The following is a 15,537-nucleotide window of genomic DNA, read 5'->3' on the forward strand; positions in this document are numbered from 1 at the left end:
ATTTCAAGCACTCAGCAAATGGTGCTGGCCAGGCCTGTCCCAGGATTTCCTAACCATCTGTGACAGAAGAAAGACAAAAGACATTGTGGAAAGGCGGCTGAGCTTTTGGAGAGAAAAGACCATCCCCTTGTGCATGAAGTTTGACGAACCATCAACTCGTGGAGTCTGGGACTCGTCCTTCACGAAAAGTTTATGAAGCCGACAGAGGCCAGGGCTTCTGAGAATTTCCAACCTCAATATTTTCACTCGATGGTTTTTCATGAAGTCAGCATGGATACTGTTAATGTTTTCTCATTAAGCTACTTTTTGTTTTCTTTCAATAGCTGACATTCAAAGCCTGGGTGCATTCTTCCATGACGTCGCTACTCTGACAGCTCAACACATTTGCGATGGGAACTCATTTCTGTTTTGATGAGGGAGACCGGAGTCTCCTTCTCTGAGGGAAAAGGGCTTTCACATACCAGAAATACCCTCTGTGGCTACTTCTGTCAGCTCCTGTCCTCACAGGTGAGAAAAGTAAGGCTCACTGCACAGGTCCTCCCAGCTAGGGGAGCTCATGTCCTGGGCCTTCTGAAATGGCAGTAAAGCGGGGGCTCCGATCCCAGCTGCTATGCCACATGGTGCCTGCTGGTGGTGGCGCTTACACGCAGACCCAGGCTCACCGCAGATCTCTGGAGGAAGCTGTGCTGCCCTTTGTGTGAACAGAAGCAGGACAGCTTCCTGAATTCCACCCTTTACACAGGGCCAGGGCCTGCCTCGGGGAGAGACGACAGGGCTCAGTAATTCCAAGAGTGGACATGTGCGAGATGTGTCTCCAAGAACATTCTTCCCTGCATGGTCCTGGCAGGGGACATTCGAAACAACCTGAACATCCAGCAATAGGTGACAACAGATTGCATCACTCAGATGTGCTGGTGTCAAAGGATGTGCTAGGATATTTAATCCCAAGGGAAGTGTTTACAGCTGAGTTGGTGGAAAGGAGGTTACAATTCAAATGACTTTTTTTTTTTTGACACATATATCCTTTTCTTTTTTCTTTTTCCAGACAGTCTCACTCTGTTGCCCAGGTTGGAGTGTAGTGGTGTGATCTTGGCTCACTGCAACCTCTGCCTCCTGGGTTCAAGCGATCCTTCCACCTCAGCCTCCGTAGCAGCTGGGACTACAAGCATGCGCCACCACACTCGGCTAATTTTTGTATTTTTAGTAGAGATGGGGTTTCACCATGTTGGCCAGACTGGTGTCAAACTCCTGACCTCAGGTGATCCACCTACCTCGGCCTCCCAAAGTGCTGGGATTACAGGAGTGAGCCACCGCACCCAGCCGAATCTCATTTTACAAGATGAAAGGAGTTCTGGAGATGGATGGTGGCGGTGATCCACACAGATTTATGCATGTATTAATTCCTCTGAACTGTACATTTAGAAATGGTTAGGTTGGTACATTTTATATTGTTTATGTTTAAACACAATAAAACAACTGGAAAAAAGGATCTATTAATGCTTATTTAAAATTCAGACACAATTTACTTTAGAATTTAACAGAAATTACTCTGAAAAAAAGGCACCTTAATTTTAAGGGAACAGGTCAGTGAGTTTTGATAAATGTCATTGTGTATTCACTACCACAATAAAGATAGAGAACATTTGCATTTTCTATTTACCCTTTTCTTCTCCTTCTCCTCCTCCTCCTTCTCCTTCTTCTTTTTTTTTTTTTTTTTTTTTTTTTTTTTTGAGACAGAGTCTCCCTCTGTTGCCAGGCTGGAGTACAGTGGCGCAATCTCGGCTCACTGCAACCTCCGCCTCCCGGGTTCAAGCAATTCTCCTGCATCGGCCTCCCAAAGTGCTGGGATTACAGGAATGAGCCATGGCGCCCAGGCTTCTATTTACTCTTTTCTAATGGATCTCCATCCAGCTTTTTTTTTTTTTTTTTTTTTTTTTTTTTTTTTTTTTTGAGACGGAGTCTCGCTCTGTCGCCCAGGCTGGAGTGCAGTGGCCAGATCTCAGCTCACTGCAAGCTCCGCCTCCTGGGTTTACGCCATTCTCCTGCCTCAGCCTCCCGAGTAGCTGGGACTACAGGCGCCCGCCACCTCGCCCGGCTAATCTTTTTGTATTTTTAGTAGAGACGGGGTTTCACCGTGTTAGCCAGGATGGTCTCGATCTCCTGACCTCGTGATCCACCCGTCTCGGCCTCCCAAAGTGCTGGGATTACAGGCTTGAGCCACCGCGCCCAGCCCTCCATCCAGCTTTTTGTCACTATATATATTTTTCTAGAGTTGCCATTAAATGTTAAAATAAGTAATAAATGTAACCAAGATCACCAGAGAGCAGCATTTACATCAGTAACAACAGCTACCCTTCTGTTATGTGCTTTACATGTGCCAGGCCTGTCTCTATCTTACAAATATTGGTCACTTGATAGATGGGGATGTCTTTTCTAATGCTCATATTAACCTGTAAATTAGCTTTCCTTTTGTTGTTTTACAAATGAGGAAATGGAATCTCAAAGAGGTCTTCCTTCTTCTACTCTGTCATAGTCTCTGCCAATTTCTGGGCTAGCTGGGTGGCCTCATTTCAGAATAACGATGCGTATAGGGGAAAAAAATGGGTGTTAGTGAATCAGAAAGTCTTGGGGGAAATAATGCATGTTCTAGCAGGTTCTAGCAAAAATACTGGGCTGAGATTCAGGAGTCCCTGGGTCTCAGCCTCCACTTGGCCAGGAACCAGCTGTGGGGCGCGGCCTCGATCACCTCAGTGTTCACAGCTCTCTCAATCCCACGCTACCCTGCAGTTCTTGTTTTCTAATAAAGACTTTTACCACACCCAGAAGTTTCTCAAATTACAAAATAATTTTCAATCACAAGGTGGCGGCAGGGGGTTTGGGAGGGGCTCCAGGGAATGCTTATGTAGATGAATGCACATTCGACAGCGAAACATATATTTCTAACTGCAAAATGAAAGGAAAACTATGATTTTCATAATGCAAAACTTGGAGGTGAAGCCAAACAAGATGTTCTTAGATATTGGGACATGGGTTTAGAAATGGTGGAAATGACTTATTTGCCATAATCAGGAAGAAGGAAGCTCTACACTCTCAGATGGAAGAAGGAAGACCCCAGAAAAAGGATTTACAGTTCTACAGGGCAATTAAAAAACAAAACCAAAAAAACAGCTAACATCAAATCCAGAACAAAGCCACCAAGCCAAGCCCTTCTGGACACCTGGGCTGGAGACCCCTGTGCCCCTGCATGGGTGAGCAGGACGTCAGGGGTGCCTTGACCCTACCTACCCCCCATTGCTCATGCCACTCAATGAATGAAACCCCACCTGGGCGATTCAGCCGGCTTAGCCACCTGGGGCAAATCAAACGCAACCTGAAAAAGCAAAGCCAGCCCAATTCAGCACACTGGTGGCTTCAGAGGTTCCGGGGTGCACAGAGCTGCATGGGAGGAGGACCTCAGCCCTTGCCACACCTCTGCTCTTGCCTGGAGAGCCCCCTGCTGGCCAGCGCTGCCTTGTCCTCTGCGGGCTCCGCTCCCTCCAACCACACACACCAGGGAGCCCAGCAAACACCCAGGGTTGCGTGCCTGGTCCACCTGGGGCAAACCCTCGAGACCCGGCAGTCCATCTCTGTGACCCTCGGCTTCCTCACCCGAGCAGGATCCATCCCCTAAGCACTCAGAGCATGGCTGTGCCTGTGAGATGGCCGGTACACAGCTGACCTCCAGGCCTGCCATCACCACCTTCGTGAGCACTACATCCCAGGCCCTCTCTGTCTCCTCTTCCTTGTAACCCTCAGGACAAGCCTGAGAGCAAGCTGAGAGGACAATCAGTCAGCGGTCCACGACCTACCCAGGGAGTGGCCGGGTGTGATCCACGCTACAGTGGGTCTGACCCCGGAGCCCCTGTCCCAGGATGAGACGCAGCACAGCCTGGATTTACAAGCCCCACTGTTTGGGTTCAAATTCCAACTTCACCACGAACAGGGTGTGTGACCTTGGGTCACTCGGCCACTTTTCTGGGGCCCCCATTTCCCTCCTGCTCCATGGGGGAGGGAGGAATAGAATACCATGGGGGGTTCTTGTAGAGATTTGAGCTGAAAACATCCATGGAGTGCTCAGAACAGGGGCTGGGGGACAGTAGCCGCCTTCCTTATTTCCCCACGCTCCCTGATCGCATCAGCCACTCTCTTCCCCACGTCCCTGGAAGGGGCTGCAGAGGGGTAGGGGTGGAACCAGAGGCTGCCATCGCCCCCACCCGGTTTGGGTCGTGTCCCCCAGTGCAGCCTCTGCCATCGTCCTCAAGAGCATTTATCACGCATTTACCACGGATCTTTAAAACGAAAGCTGCAGGGGAGGGTAATTAAGTTTAATAGGAGCCGCCGTCGATTTAAAGCCACAGGGGGGAAGTAATTAGATTTAACAGAAGCCACGGCTTTCTGAACCAAGACACACAGCGTGGGGGTCCCTGGTCTAGAAAGCCTTCGGGATGATGTCTTTTTGTAAAGACTTTCCTGGTGACATTTGCTGCGCCCTCAGTCATTAACGCCAGTCACTGACTGGGGGATGAATGTGGCCTCTGCTCATTGAAATTCATTAGGTCTGGCATTTCTCTCGCTGTCTCTCCCGTTTGCCCTCCCCATCGCCTTTGCGCTGGGCCAGGAGGGCTCTGCCCCAAAACCAGCCTCCTGGGGCCCCACATCTAGGAGCTGGGGGTTTGGAAGAATAACAAGAAATAATTAGAGTTAAGCCAAAACCTCCTAGGAGGACCCCTTTATTCCCCGCCAGGGTATTCTCTGGATGTCGTTTTCTTTATTTACAGGAACCACTTCATGGAGCGGCCCCTATTTCTTTCCTCACCTGGCACCTGCCCGGAAGCCGGGGGCGCCCATCACCGTTCCTTGGCCCCTTCCCGACCCCTCCCCACCAGGTAAGGATCTCGACCTCCCCGACCGTGCTGTTCCCCTTGACCCCGTGCGCAAAGACTCGGGGACTGAAGGACCAGACCCCCGACACAAGACAGCTCAAACACCGGGAAACGGAGGCCCAGGCCTCCCTCTCTGCGCCCCTGCCTCCACCACCCTCCAGCCGAGAAGCTAGGGTTCACCAATCCCGCAGCTGGCCCGCCCCCCTGCCCGAGAGCCTTCTTCCCAGGGCCCCCTTTCAGGTAGCATCTCGGGCACAGCCGCCGGGCCGGAGCGAGCGCGGAGCAGGCAGGGGCGCCGGGCCAGGAGCGCAAAGCCGAGGCTGCGGCGCCACCTACAGTCAGTCGCGCGGCTCCCATTGTTTCCCTGCCGGCAGAGAGCGCGCCCGGCCCCCCGTCGGGGGCAATTTACCCGGATAAAAGGGGCGAGGCAGGAATTGCAAGAAGATGAAGCTGGGAGAACCTGAGACGGTCGGAACTGCGGGGTGAAATTCTGTTGGACGGCTTTGACGTCAGATGTGCGGGGCTGGGAAAGTCGGGGGAGGGAGTGCAAGTGGCCTTTTAAGGGGAAGGACCCTACTAAGGCCGAGGTGAGGCTTTTCCCGACTAGAGGGCGAAGGAGGCAAAACTCGGTGCCCCCAAACCTCTGACCCCGGGATTCCTGACCCCGCCCCTGCTGGTGCCCCATGCAGAGCGCATCCACTGGGAGCCCGAGGCCTGGGGGAGGGGCCCCAGTTGTCGATTGCTTTGCAAAATCAAACTCTCCCAGCCAAGAACCTCGGGGCCGCTGCGCGGTGGGGAGGAGTTCCCCGAAACCCGGCCGCTAAACGAGGCCTCCTCCTCCCGCAGATCCGAACGGCCTGGGCGGGGTCACCGCGGCTGGGACAAGAAGCCACCGCCTGCCTGCCCGGGCCCGGGGAGGGGGCTGGGGCCGGAGGCGGGGTGTGAGTGGGTGTGTGCGGGGGGCGGAGGCTTGATGCAATCCCGATAAGAAATGCTCGGGTGTCTTGGGCACCTAGCCGCGGGGCCCGTAAGGCGCTACTATATAAGGCTGCCGGCCGGAGCCGCCCCGCCGTCGGAGTAGGAGCGCTGCGTCCAGGATCGAGGGCCACGGCCATCCCAACCCAGCACTCACACCCCCGCAGCGCATCCAGGTCGCAGCCCAGCCTCCCGCACCCCCATCGCCGGAGCTGCGCCGAGAGCCCCAGGGAGGTGCCATGCGGAGCGGGTGTGTGGTGGTCCACGCCTGGATCCTGGCCAGCCTCTGGCTGGCCGTGGCCGGGCGTCCCCTCGCCTTCTCGGATGCGGGGCCCCACGTGCACTACGGCTGGGGCGACCCCATCCGCCTGCGGCACCTGTACACCTCCGGCCCCCACGGGCTCTCCAGCTGCTTCCTGCGCATCCGCACCGACGGCGTCGTGGACTGCGCGCGGGGCCAAAGCGCGCACAGTGAGTGCCAGCCAGGTCCCCCGCCCGCCCCGTCGCGCACATCCCACCCCTCCCCGCGCATCCCACCCCAGCCGCCTTCCTTCCTTTGCCACCCTTAGGCTCCTGCGGACCCCTCAACTCCTGAGAACCCCAGGTTTTGGCACTTGGGCGTTAGGATCCCTCCCTTAGTCCCCAAACAGCGCGGGACGCTAGGGAGAGGCACAGGCTAGTGGACCGACCGCACCCACGTGGTGCGGGCCCCAGGAGTCCCGGCTGCAGCTTCTCGCTTCCCCTGCGCCCAGGTTTGCTGGAGATCAAGGCAGTAGCTCTGCGGACCGTGGCCATCAAGGGCGTGCACAGCGTGCGGTACCTCTGCATGGGCGCCGACGGCAAGATGCAGGGGCTGGTAAGTGTCCCCACGGGGCGGATGCGCCGGGGCGGGGGACTAACGCCGGTCCCCGGGCGGAGGCCTGAAGGCGAGAAAGGCGCTGGTTCGAATCCAGAGTTTCCTCGCCTCCTCCGACCAGACCCGTGTGCAACTTCGAGGGAAAGATTGCAAAGACCGATTAAGTGTATGTCCGACGATTTTCTACTGAAATTTAGGGTCTCAGCCAGTAGCCAGAGAATAGGCAAAAGCTGCCTTTGCATTTGCAATTGAGTCAAAGGCCGGCCCAGCCGGACCGAGGAAACCCATTATTCGGCCTCCTTTGATATTAAACAGGAAAACCCACCTCGGGCCTTTTCAGCCTCGGCCTGCGCGTGTGTGGTCCTCGCCTCCGTTTCCCTCCCTCCAGTATAAAAAGAAGAAAAAAAGAACAGGAAAGAAAAAAGAGGGTCTACCCATAACTTTACTTTAAAAACAAATCAATTGTCAAGCAAGGCAGAAAACAGTGCATTTGGGATAGGCGAGTTTTTTTAGAATTAATTTTTAATCTACCAGGAGCACGGTGTGGCTTAGACGCAGATGCGCTGGGGTCATGTTGCGCCAGAGGCGTGCTTTTCCTCCTGCGGGCCTCACCTGTCCCGTAAACGCTTTCTGGTGGGGGCGGGGGTGGGGGCTGGCTGGGAAGGCCCAGGTAACCGCAGAGGTCCCGGGGCCGGAAGCGTACGAGCGCTGGGGCTCTGGTGGCCCGGGAACAAAGGCTGGGAGTTCAAAGGAACGAACCCGCGCCCCTCCCGCGGCCCCGCGCGCAGAAGAGGCTGTGTGAGGTCTCGGCCCGCGCAGGCCTCACACGCAGCCCCGGACTCCCTGGCGGAGCAGGGGCCAGGGCGGGGGTGGCCGCGCCTGCCCGGGGCCCCCACCCCAGAAAGGATGCAGAGGCGGGGCCGCCTCCAGCCCAACCAGCTCCTTTGTGAACAGCAGGACAAAGCATTTTAAGAGTCTCAAAATTGCTCGGTGCCTCTGCCGTGCTCCGTGTACTCAGAGCGCCTGTTTCAGGTTTTATGGCGGAGTCCTGCGTGAGAGGACTGCAGGAAAACGGGGTGGTCGGCACGCTGGACGCTGACTCCCACCCAGAGCCGCTCCAAACCCACCCTTGCAACTTTAATTTTGACATTTACTATGAGGGGGGAGTGCTTCTAATGATGGGAGGCCAGCAGGGAACGTCAACCTAACCCGCCATTCTGCCCAAACTGGGGGTTGGGTCACCTGAAATCCCTTTGTGCCTTTTTTTTTTGGCAGAGTCTTGCTCTGTCGCCCAGGATGGAATGCAGTGACCTGATCTCGGCTCACTGCAACCTGTGCCTCCCGGGTTCAAGCGTTTCTCCTGCCTCAGTCTCCCATGGAGCTGGGAGTACAGGTGCCCACCACCACACCCAGCTAATTTTTGTATTTTTAGTAGAGATGGAGTTTCACCATGTTGGCCAGGCTGGTCTCGAACTCCCAACCTCAAGTGATCCGCCCGTCTCGGCCTCCCAAAGTGCTGGGATTACAGGTGTGAGCCACCGGCCCAGCCCCCTTTGTGCCTCTTGATCCCCTGTGCATGGTCTAACACGGATTGAGGATCTTTCCCTCCCTCCCTCCCTCCCTCCCTCCCTCCCTCCCTTCCTTCCTTCCTTCCTTTCCTTTCCTTTCCTTTCCTTTCTTTCTTTCTATTTCTTTCTCTCTCTTTCTTTCTTTTCTTTCTTTCTCTCTCTCTCTCTTCCTTCCTTTCTTTTTTGAGATGGAGTCCCGCTCGCTCTGTCACCCAGGCTGGAGTGCAGTGGCATGATCTCAGCTCACTGCAACCTCCACTTGTGGGGTTCAAGCAATTCTTCTGCCTCAGCCTCCCAAGTAGCTGGGACTACAGGCGTCGTGCCACCATGCCCAGCTAGTTTTTTTGTATTTTTAGTGGAGATGGGGTTTCACCATCCTGGCCAGGCTGTTCTCGAACTCCTGACCTCACGATCTGCCTGCCTTGGGCTCCCAAAGTGCTGGGATTACAGGCGTGAGCCACCTTGCCTGGCCTCTTTCTTTCTTAAATAAAGATTCCACATTCTTCTAGAAACTTGAAGTTATTTCATTTTCTGTATGGAGAACGTGATACTTATTTCTCCCAAAGGACAAGCCGAGTAAATAGAAGAAGGTCCTCCAGTTACTCGGTTTTGTGTTGCTTGTTTATTTATCATTTGGCATGTTTGGGAGAAATCGTGCTTGCTGTCCAAGTGCTTTGTCCCAGCCATCCGTGGGCTCGGCAGGAGCCTGGGTTGCTGCAATGAGCCTCTTATCAGGAGCTTATTGGCACAGGCACATCCTCACCCACCTGCAGTTCAGTGACCTTTGCAGACTTAGGCAGAAACCTGACTGAGGCCGTCCTGCAGTGTGTTTACTGCCCAGCCCTTCCGGCTCCTGCCTGCGCCTGTCCTGGGTAGCCAAGGGGTAATGACACCTGTGTGGGATGGCACTTGCCCACTGGCACCTCTCAACCCTGTGGACTATGAATGTTCTAAGAAGAGGGACTGGCTTCCCTCAGCACACATTTCCGGCCACCAGCTGGGCCCCAGTCTGGCCTGGCCTGGCCTGACCTGGGGGAGGGGCTACTGAGATTTGGCTTCTGGCAGCCTGCCTAGAAGGCCCTTGGTGACTGAATGGAAGAGACAGGGGGGCTGATGGTTCTCAGAACTGCTGCAGACCAGAAGGCCTTAGAATGATAAAGGCACACAGTGATTTCTGAGATAGGTGGGGAACAGATGCTTTCATCTGGGCTCCAGATCGGATTACATGCCATTTATTTAAAAGACCTATCCTAAGATGATAACCCAGTTTATCAGTGTTTCCCAAAGTGCCAGTGAAATACCCAGGAACTTTCTAAATGCCAGGAGTTGTGCATGTAATGTAAAGGGTGAGGGAAACATGGACGGCATTCCTGTAGGTTGATGAATATTATTGCTCAGGACAAGGCTCTCGGAAAAGGTGAGGTAATTTAGTGGAAATTATTTGGGTCTATATAACGTGTATATGTAGTATTAAGTATATACATAAAATATACGTATATGAAATAATAAACCTCAGTTTTGTCTGTGTGCATGTATATCTATATAAAGATTATTAAAAATGTATAAAGGTATATAAATATATATTTAATTTATTAATGTGTTATATATTAACATAATGTACATATTACATATACTTACACTTACAGTACATTTATATATGTGTGTTCTCTGTGTATATATATAGTTGTGGGGTTTTTTTGTTTTTTTTTGTTTTTGAGACAGGGTCTTGCTCTGTAAGCTAGATTAGAGTGCAGGGGCATGATCATTGTTCACTGCAGCCTTGACCCCCCAGCCTCAACCCATCCTCCCACCTCTAAGCCTCCTGAGTAGCTGGGCCTACAGGTGCCCGCCTCCATGCCCTGCTAATTTTTGTACTTTCTGTAGAGATGGAATTTTACCATGTTGCCCAGGCTGGTCTCAAACTCCTGGATTCAAGTGATCCACCTGCTCTGGGTCTCCCAAAGTGCTGGGACTACAGGTGTAAGCTACTGTGCCTGGCTTTAAAGTACATTATATATATTATATATGCTTATATATCTAAAGGTATATTTTATATATACTTACCTATACAGTGTGTACATCAGGAAGTATGTATAAAACATGCCAGAGATGCTGATGTGGAAGGTCACTGCTGGTGGCCACCAGGGACAGTCTGTAGCACAAATGTCCATGTGTACCTGTGTTCCCCGTCCACTGTGGATTGCTCAGAGCTGCCCGTTTTCTCTGCAGCTTCAGTACTCAGAGGAAGACTGTGCTTTCGAGGAGGAGATCCGCCCTGATGGCTACAATGTATACCGATCCGAGAAGCACCGCCTCCCGATCTCCCTGAGCAGTGCCAAACAGAGGCAGCTGTACAAGAACAGAGGCTTTCTTCCACTCTCTCATTTCCTGCCCATGCTGCCCATGGCCCCAGAGGAGCCTGAGGACCTCAGGGGCCACTTGGAATCTGACGTGTTCTCTTCGCCCCTGGAGACCGACAGCATGGACCCATTTGGGCTTGTCACCGGACTGGAGGCGGTGAGGAGTCCCAGCTTTGAGAAATAACTGAGGTCATGCCCAGGCCTCTTCACTGCTGCCAGGGGCTGTGGTACCTGCAGAGTGGAGGCTGTGCTTCTACAACAGCAGTCCTGAGTCCATGTTCTGTTTAGCTTTAGGAAGAAACATCTAGAAGTTGTACATATTCAGAGTTTTCCATTGGCCGTGCCAGTTTCTAGCCAATAGACTTGTCTGATCATAACATTGTAAGCCTGTAGCTTGCCCAGCTGCTGCCCGGGCCCCCATTCTGCTCCCTCGAGGTTGCTGGACAAGCTGCTGTGCTGTCTCAGTCCTGCTTGAATATCTCCACTGATGGGGAACTCACTTCCTTTGGAAAAATTCTTACGTCAAGCTGAAATTCTCTAATTGTTTTTCTCATTACTTCCCCAGGAGCAGCCAGAAGACAGGCAGTGGTTTTAATTTCAGGAACAGGTGATCCACTCTGTAAAACAGCACGTAAATTTCACTCAACCCCATGTGGGAATTGATCTGTATCTCTACTTCCAGGGACCATTTGCCCTTCCCAAACCCCTCCAGGCCAGAACTGACTGGAGCAGGCATGGCCCACCAGGCTTCAGGAGTAGGGGAAGCCCGGAGCCCCACTCCAGCCCTGGGACATCTTGAGAATTCCCCCTGAGGCCAGTTCTGTCATGGATGCTGTCCTGAGAATAACTTGCTGTCCCCGGTGTCACCTGCTTCCATCCCCCAGCCCACCAGCCCTCTGTCCACCTCACATGTCTCCCCATGGATTGGGGCTTCCCAGGCCCCCAACTTATGTCAACCTGCACTTCTCGTTCAAAAACCAGGAAAAGAAAAGATTTGAAGACCCTAAGTCTTGTCAATAACTTGTGGTGTGGAAGCAGCGGGGGAAGACTTAGAACCCTTTCCCCAGCACTTAGTTTTCCAACATGATATTTATGAGTAATTTATTTTGATATGTACATCTCTTATTTTCTTACATTATTTATGCCCCCAAATTATATTTATGTATGTAAGTGAGGTTTGTTTTGTACATTAAAATGGACTTTGTTTGTATCAAAAGTTGCGTTCTGTTATCCTCCTGGAATGTTAGGGAACGTGGGGAAGGGGCTGGTGGGGGCAGCGCCGTCCACGGGAAGAAACCCTCGGTGTGTTTGCTCTTGACACCAAAAGCTCGGGTGGGAAGTTCAATGGGTTTGGGCCAGCCAGCTCTAGTGGTGGAGGTTGGTTTGGACCCTGCTGTCCTGCCCTTTCCTCATGTCTAGGGACTTGGCTTCCTCAGACCACCTTCTCTCTAGCAATCTCAGTGGTTAGGGCGGCCTCTCTGCCAGGAGAATTTTTGGTCGCAGAAAACAGAAACACCAAGGAACAGTGGCCTAAGTCAGGCCCTCACCCTCAGTACTCTTCACTGAGGGGAAGGTGTTCCTGTGTTTAGCAGCCCACCCACTAGATGCCTATAGCAACCCCCACGTTGTGACAACCAAAATACCACCAGAAGTTGTTGCATGTCCTTGGGGGGCAAAATCACCCTTAGCGGAGGACCACTGACCTGAGCGAATAGGATTTCTTTTTGCCCAGCCACAAATCCAGAGGGACGCAATGGCCCAGCGATGCCTGAGATGTGCCCTCTGTGATTCCCTTGGTGTCCCTGTCATGCTGGGGCCTTGTCTCGGCAGGGCTGCTGTGGCTTCAGCTGAGTGCCCTGTACTCAGCGAGAGGGAATCATTTTGGGCCGGGCCTCTCTCATCAAGAAAGCCAACACTTCCTTAGAACCTTTCAGCAAATTCCGGTTACATCCTATGAACTAGGTTTGCATCACAGGACCAGGCCAGCCCCCAGCTGCAAGGCAAGCTGGGAAGGCAAGAATTAACGGTCAGGGTGACCAGGTGTGGGTCCACATCCTGAGTGCAAGGAGGAGCAGGTGCAACCGGACACCAACGTGTGCATGAAACACAATTCCAAGTGAGTGTTTGCCAGCGATTAGGGATGGTGGAGGGAGTCGGGGAGGAGGGTTGGGTCACTCAGGGCAGTAGTTCCCAGGTACTTATGTTGGCAGTGAGGGGGGTAATGTCATTGTTGAAGACTACAAAGGCTATTTCAGGTGAAGCCTCCCCACTCTTCAGTAAAGCGGACCTCCACTTGTTATTCTCACTGACGACATGCCCAGGACACCCAGAGTTGACCCTTGGGCCATTCCCTGTCTCCATTTGCCAATCGAGATGCCCTTCTCACTCTTTGGTGTCCTCGTCATGTAACCATGCTGATTAGAGAGCTGGCAGGCAGGGCTGAATGATGCTTGTGGACACAGCCTTCTCTACCTGTGGCAGGGCAAGACAAGAAAGGCACTCACCCGGAGCCACACAGCTTGGAGGCAGCTCAGGGGCTGTGGGCAGGGCCCTTTGATTGCTGTGTGACCTTGAGTAACTCACATCACCTCTCTGAGCCTGCATCCTTCTGTGGACATGAGGTTAACAGGGTCTGCATGGTAGGGCTATACAGGAATCCAGTGAAATAATGTCTGCAGGATGCCTGACACAGAGTCAGCTGCCTATCCACAGCAACCCTCACCAAGGATAGAACGATCTGTCCTGAGCTATTACGTCCACTGGTTCTCAAATTTGGCTGCACATTGGAAAAAGATGATAGCTGGAACCCACTCATGGAGATTCTGGGTTTTTTTTTCTCTTTCTTTCTTTCTCTCTCTCTCTCTTTCTTAAGACAGTCTCACTCTGTCATCCAGGCTGGAGTACAGTGTGTAATCACCGATCACTGCAGTCTTCACCTCCTGGGCTCAAAGGATCCTGTTGCCTCAGCCTCTCAAGTAGCTGGGACGACAGACCCAGGCCCAGCTCATTTTTTTTTTTAATTTGTAGCAATGGGGTGTTGCTATGTTGCACGGGCTGGTCTCGATCTCTTGGGCTCAAGTGGTCCTCCTGCCTTGACCTCCCGAAGTGCTGGGATTACAGGTGTGAGCCACCGTGCCCAGCTGAGATTGTGATTTAATGGGGATGGGTGTGGTCTGGACACTGGGATTTTTTTTTAAAAGCTCCCCTTTGGTTCTAATGTGCAGGGAACCACAGGGAACCTGTTCAGATTCCATCCTTTGTGCTCTGAAGACCAGCACTTCAGGGAGACAATGAAGGAAGAGGCTTATCAGCACCTCCCTCTCTGGAGTCTTCTTCCTTCTGCACAGGGAAGGAATAACAGTAGATGGATAACAAGTAAATGTATGTAAACTAATTCACACTAGACTGTTGATGGTTAATATGTTTGCTCTCCAATCCACCATTTTTACTGACCTGGCAGCTGCAAAGCCCTGATGACAGACTGTGGGTGATGCGGGCATTCTGGCGGGAGATGGGGAAGATTATTTTTCTGAGGCTGCACCTTGGCACCCACCCTACCCCGACTCTTCCCCTGGTCCTCATAAAGAGGTAGCCTTGCCCTCTTCCTGCATCCCCTGTCCCTGCTTTAGAGAGCGTTTCCAAGTACATAAAAATACAGCATCCACAGCTACATTTGAATTTCAGATGAGCAATGCATTTCTTTAGTAGGAATGTGTCTCATGCAATATTTGGAACATATGTACACGAAAAAGTTATTCATTGCTGATCTCAAATTCAAATTGAATCAGGTGTCCTGTGTTTTGTCTGGCAAGCCTAGCTTTAGGCTCACACCACTGACATAGAGTTAAAAATGAGAGAGGACTGGGGCAAAAAAACTGTTTCTGTTGAACAAGACTCTCTGCTGGTGAGAGTCCAAAATGGAATTCAAAAGATCCCATGGGCAGGGAAGGCCTTGAGTGAATCCCAGTCTTTCTTCGGGCCTGTTTCTGCATCTGTAAAGTGAGAGCCTTTTCATCGCCTCAAGGCCTGTTGACTTCTGGGGATTCTGGCAAATTGCCCAGGGGCTGGGAAAGGCATCTCATCCAAGAAGGGGGCTGGAACCCAACGTGGTTGCAGGTGACAGAAAACAAAACTCAAACTGACTTGAGGTAGGAAAAACAAGGGAACTTATTGGCTCACCTTACTGAGAAGGCCAGGCGGTGCCGGGCCTCGGGCATGCAGGATCTGGGAACCGGCACCACACCAGGCACCATCTGTCTGTCCATTTTCAAGCATCTCTTCCCTTTGCAGTGACAAGATAGCCCCAGCAGCCTCAGCTGAGATGATGGGCAATTCTCTTCTCTTACCAACAACTCCAGCAAGAGTCCCGGATTGGGTCCCAGGGATCCTTCCTGTGTCCCTTGTTCGTCCCAGCTGGGCACAGGAGGCTCTAACCAGCTGGGCTGTGTCCCCTTCTATAGCCCAGGGAAGAATCAGTCCTCGTGGGATGCTAAGGACTAAGAAGGGGAGAGACACTTCCCCAGAGGAAAACCCAGGGCACAGATATTCCCCCAAGTTCCTACAATTCACCATCCACTGGGCAAGCTTCCCTCTTCGGATTGGGAAATGACAGCCAAAAATGTTTTACAAGACCAAAGAGGAGAGGGAGTGGGTGGGGACAGGGCCACCCAGATGCAGAAATAGTCCGCTCAGTCATGGAAGACATGAGACAGCATCCTTCCTGCCCTAGTCTCAGACTCCCTCCCCCACTCTCAAGGTGAGCAAAAAGGAACCTCAATTAGGGGAGTGGGGAGAGAAGGTAAACCTTTTGCCACTAGAGGCAAAGAAAGAGAGCGTGCGCGTGCGAGAGAGAGATA

General features: G+C 52.5%; 1 protein-coding gene across 1 annotated transcript; it reads left to right on the plus strand.

Moving 5' to 3' along the window:
- The first annotated feature begins 5,681 nt into the window (after positions 1 to 5,681).
- On the plus strand, positions 5,682 to 11,897 carry FGF19 (fibroblast growth factor 19). The gene is made up of 3 exons (XM_010382110.2): positions 5,682 to 6,368; positions 6,650 to 6,753; positions 10,551 to 11,897. The coding sequence occupies exons 1-3, from the start codon at positions 6,137 to 6,139 to the stop codon at positions 10,863 to 10,865; spliced, it is 651 nt and encodes a 216-aa protein (XP_010380412.1). The 5' UTR covers positions 5,682 to 6,136; the 3' UTR covers positions 10,866 to 11,897.
- Positions 11,898 to 15,537: the final 3,640 nt, after the last annotated feature.

This window comes from Rhinopithecus roxellana, chromosome 15 (assembly GCF_007565055.1).
Source record: "Rhinopithecus roxellana isolate Shanxi Qingling chromosome 15, ASM756505v1, whole genome shotgun sequence".
Taxonomy (NCBI): Eukaryota; Metazoa; Chordata; class Mammalia; order Primates; family Cercopithecidae; genus Rhinopithecus; species Rhinopithecus roxellana.

Excerpts from the sequence above, each read along its gene's own strand:
- FGF19 (XM_010382110.2), top strand. The coding sequence starts at position 6,137 with ATGCGGAGCGGGTGTGTGGTGGTCCACGCCTGGATCCTGGCCAGCCTC. Across the intron at positions 6,369-6,649 it reads GCGGGGCCAAAGCGCGCACA|GTTTGCTGGAGATCAAGGCA; the intron begins GTGAGTGCCAGC and ends CCCTGCGCCCAG. Across the intron at positions 6,754-10,550 it reads ACGGCAAGATGCAGGGGCTG|CTTCAGTACTCAGAGGAAGA; the intron begins GTAAGTGTCCCC and ends TTTTCTCTGCAG.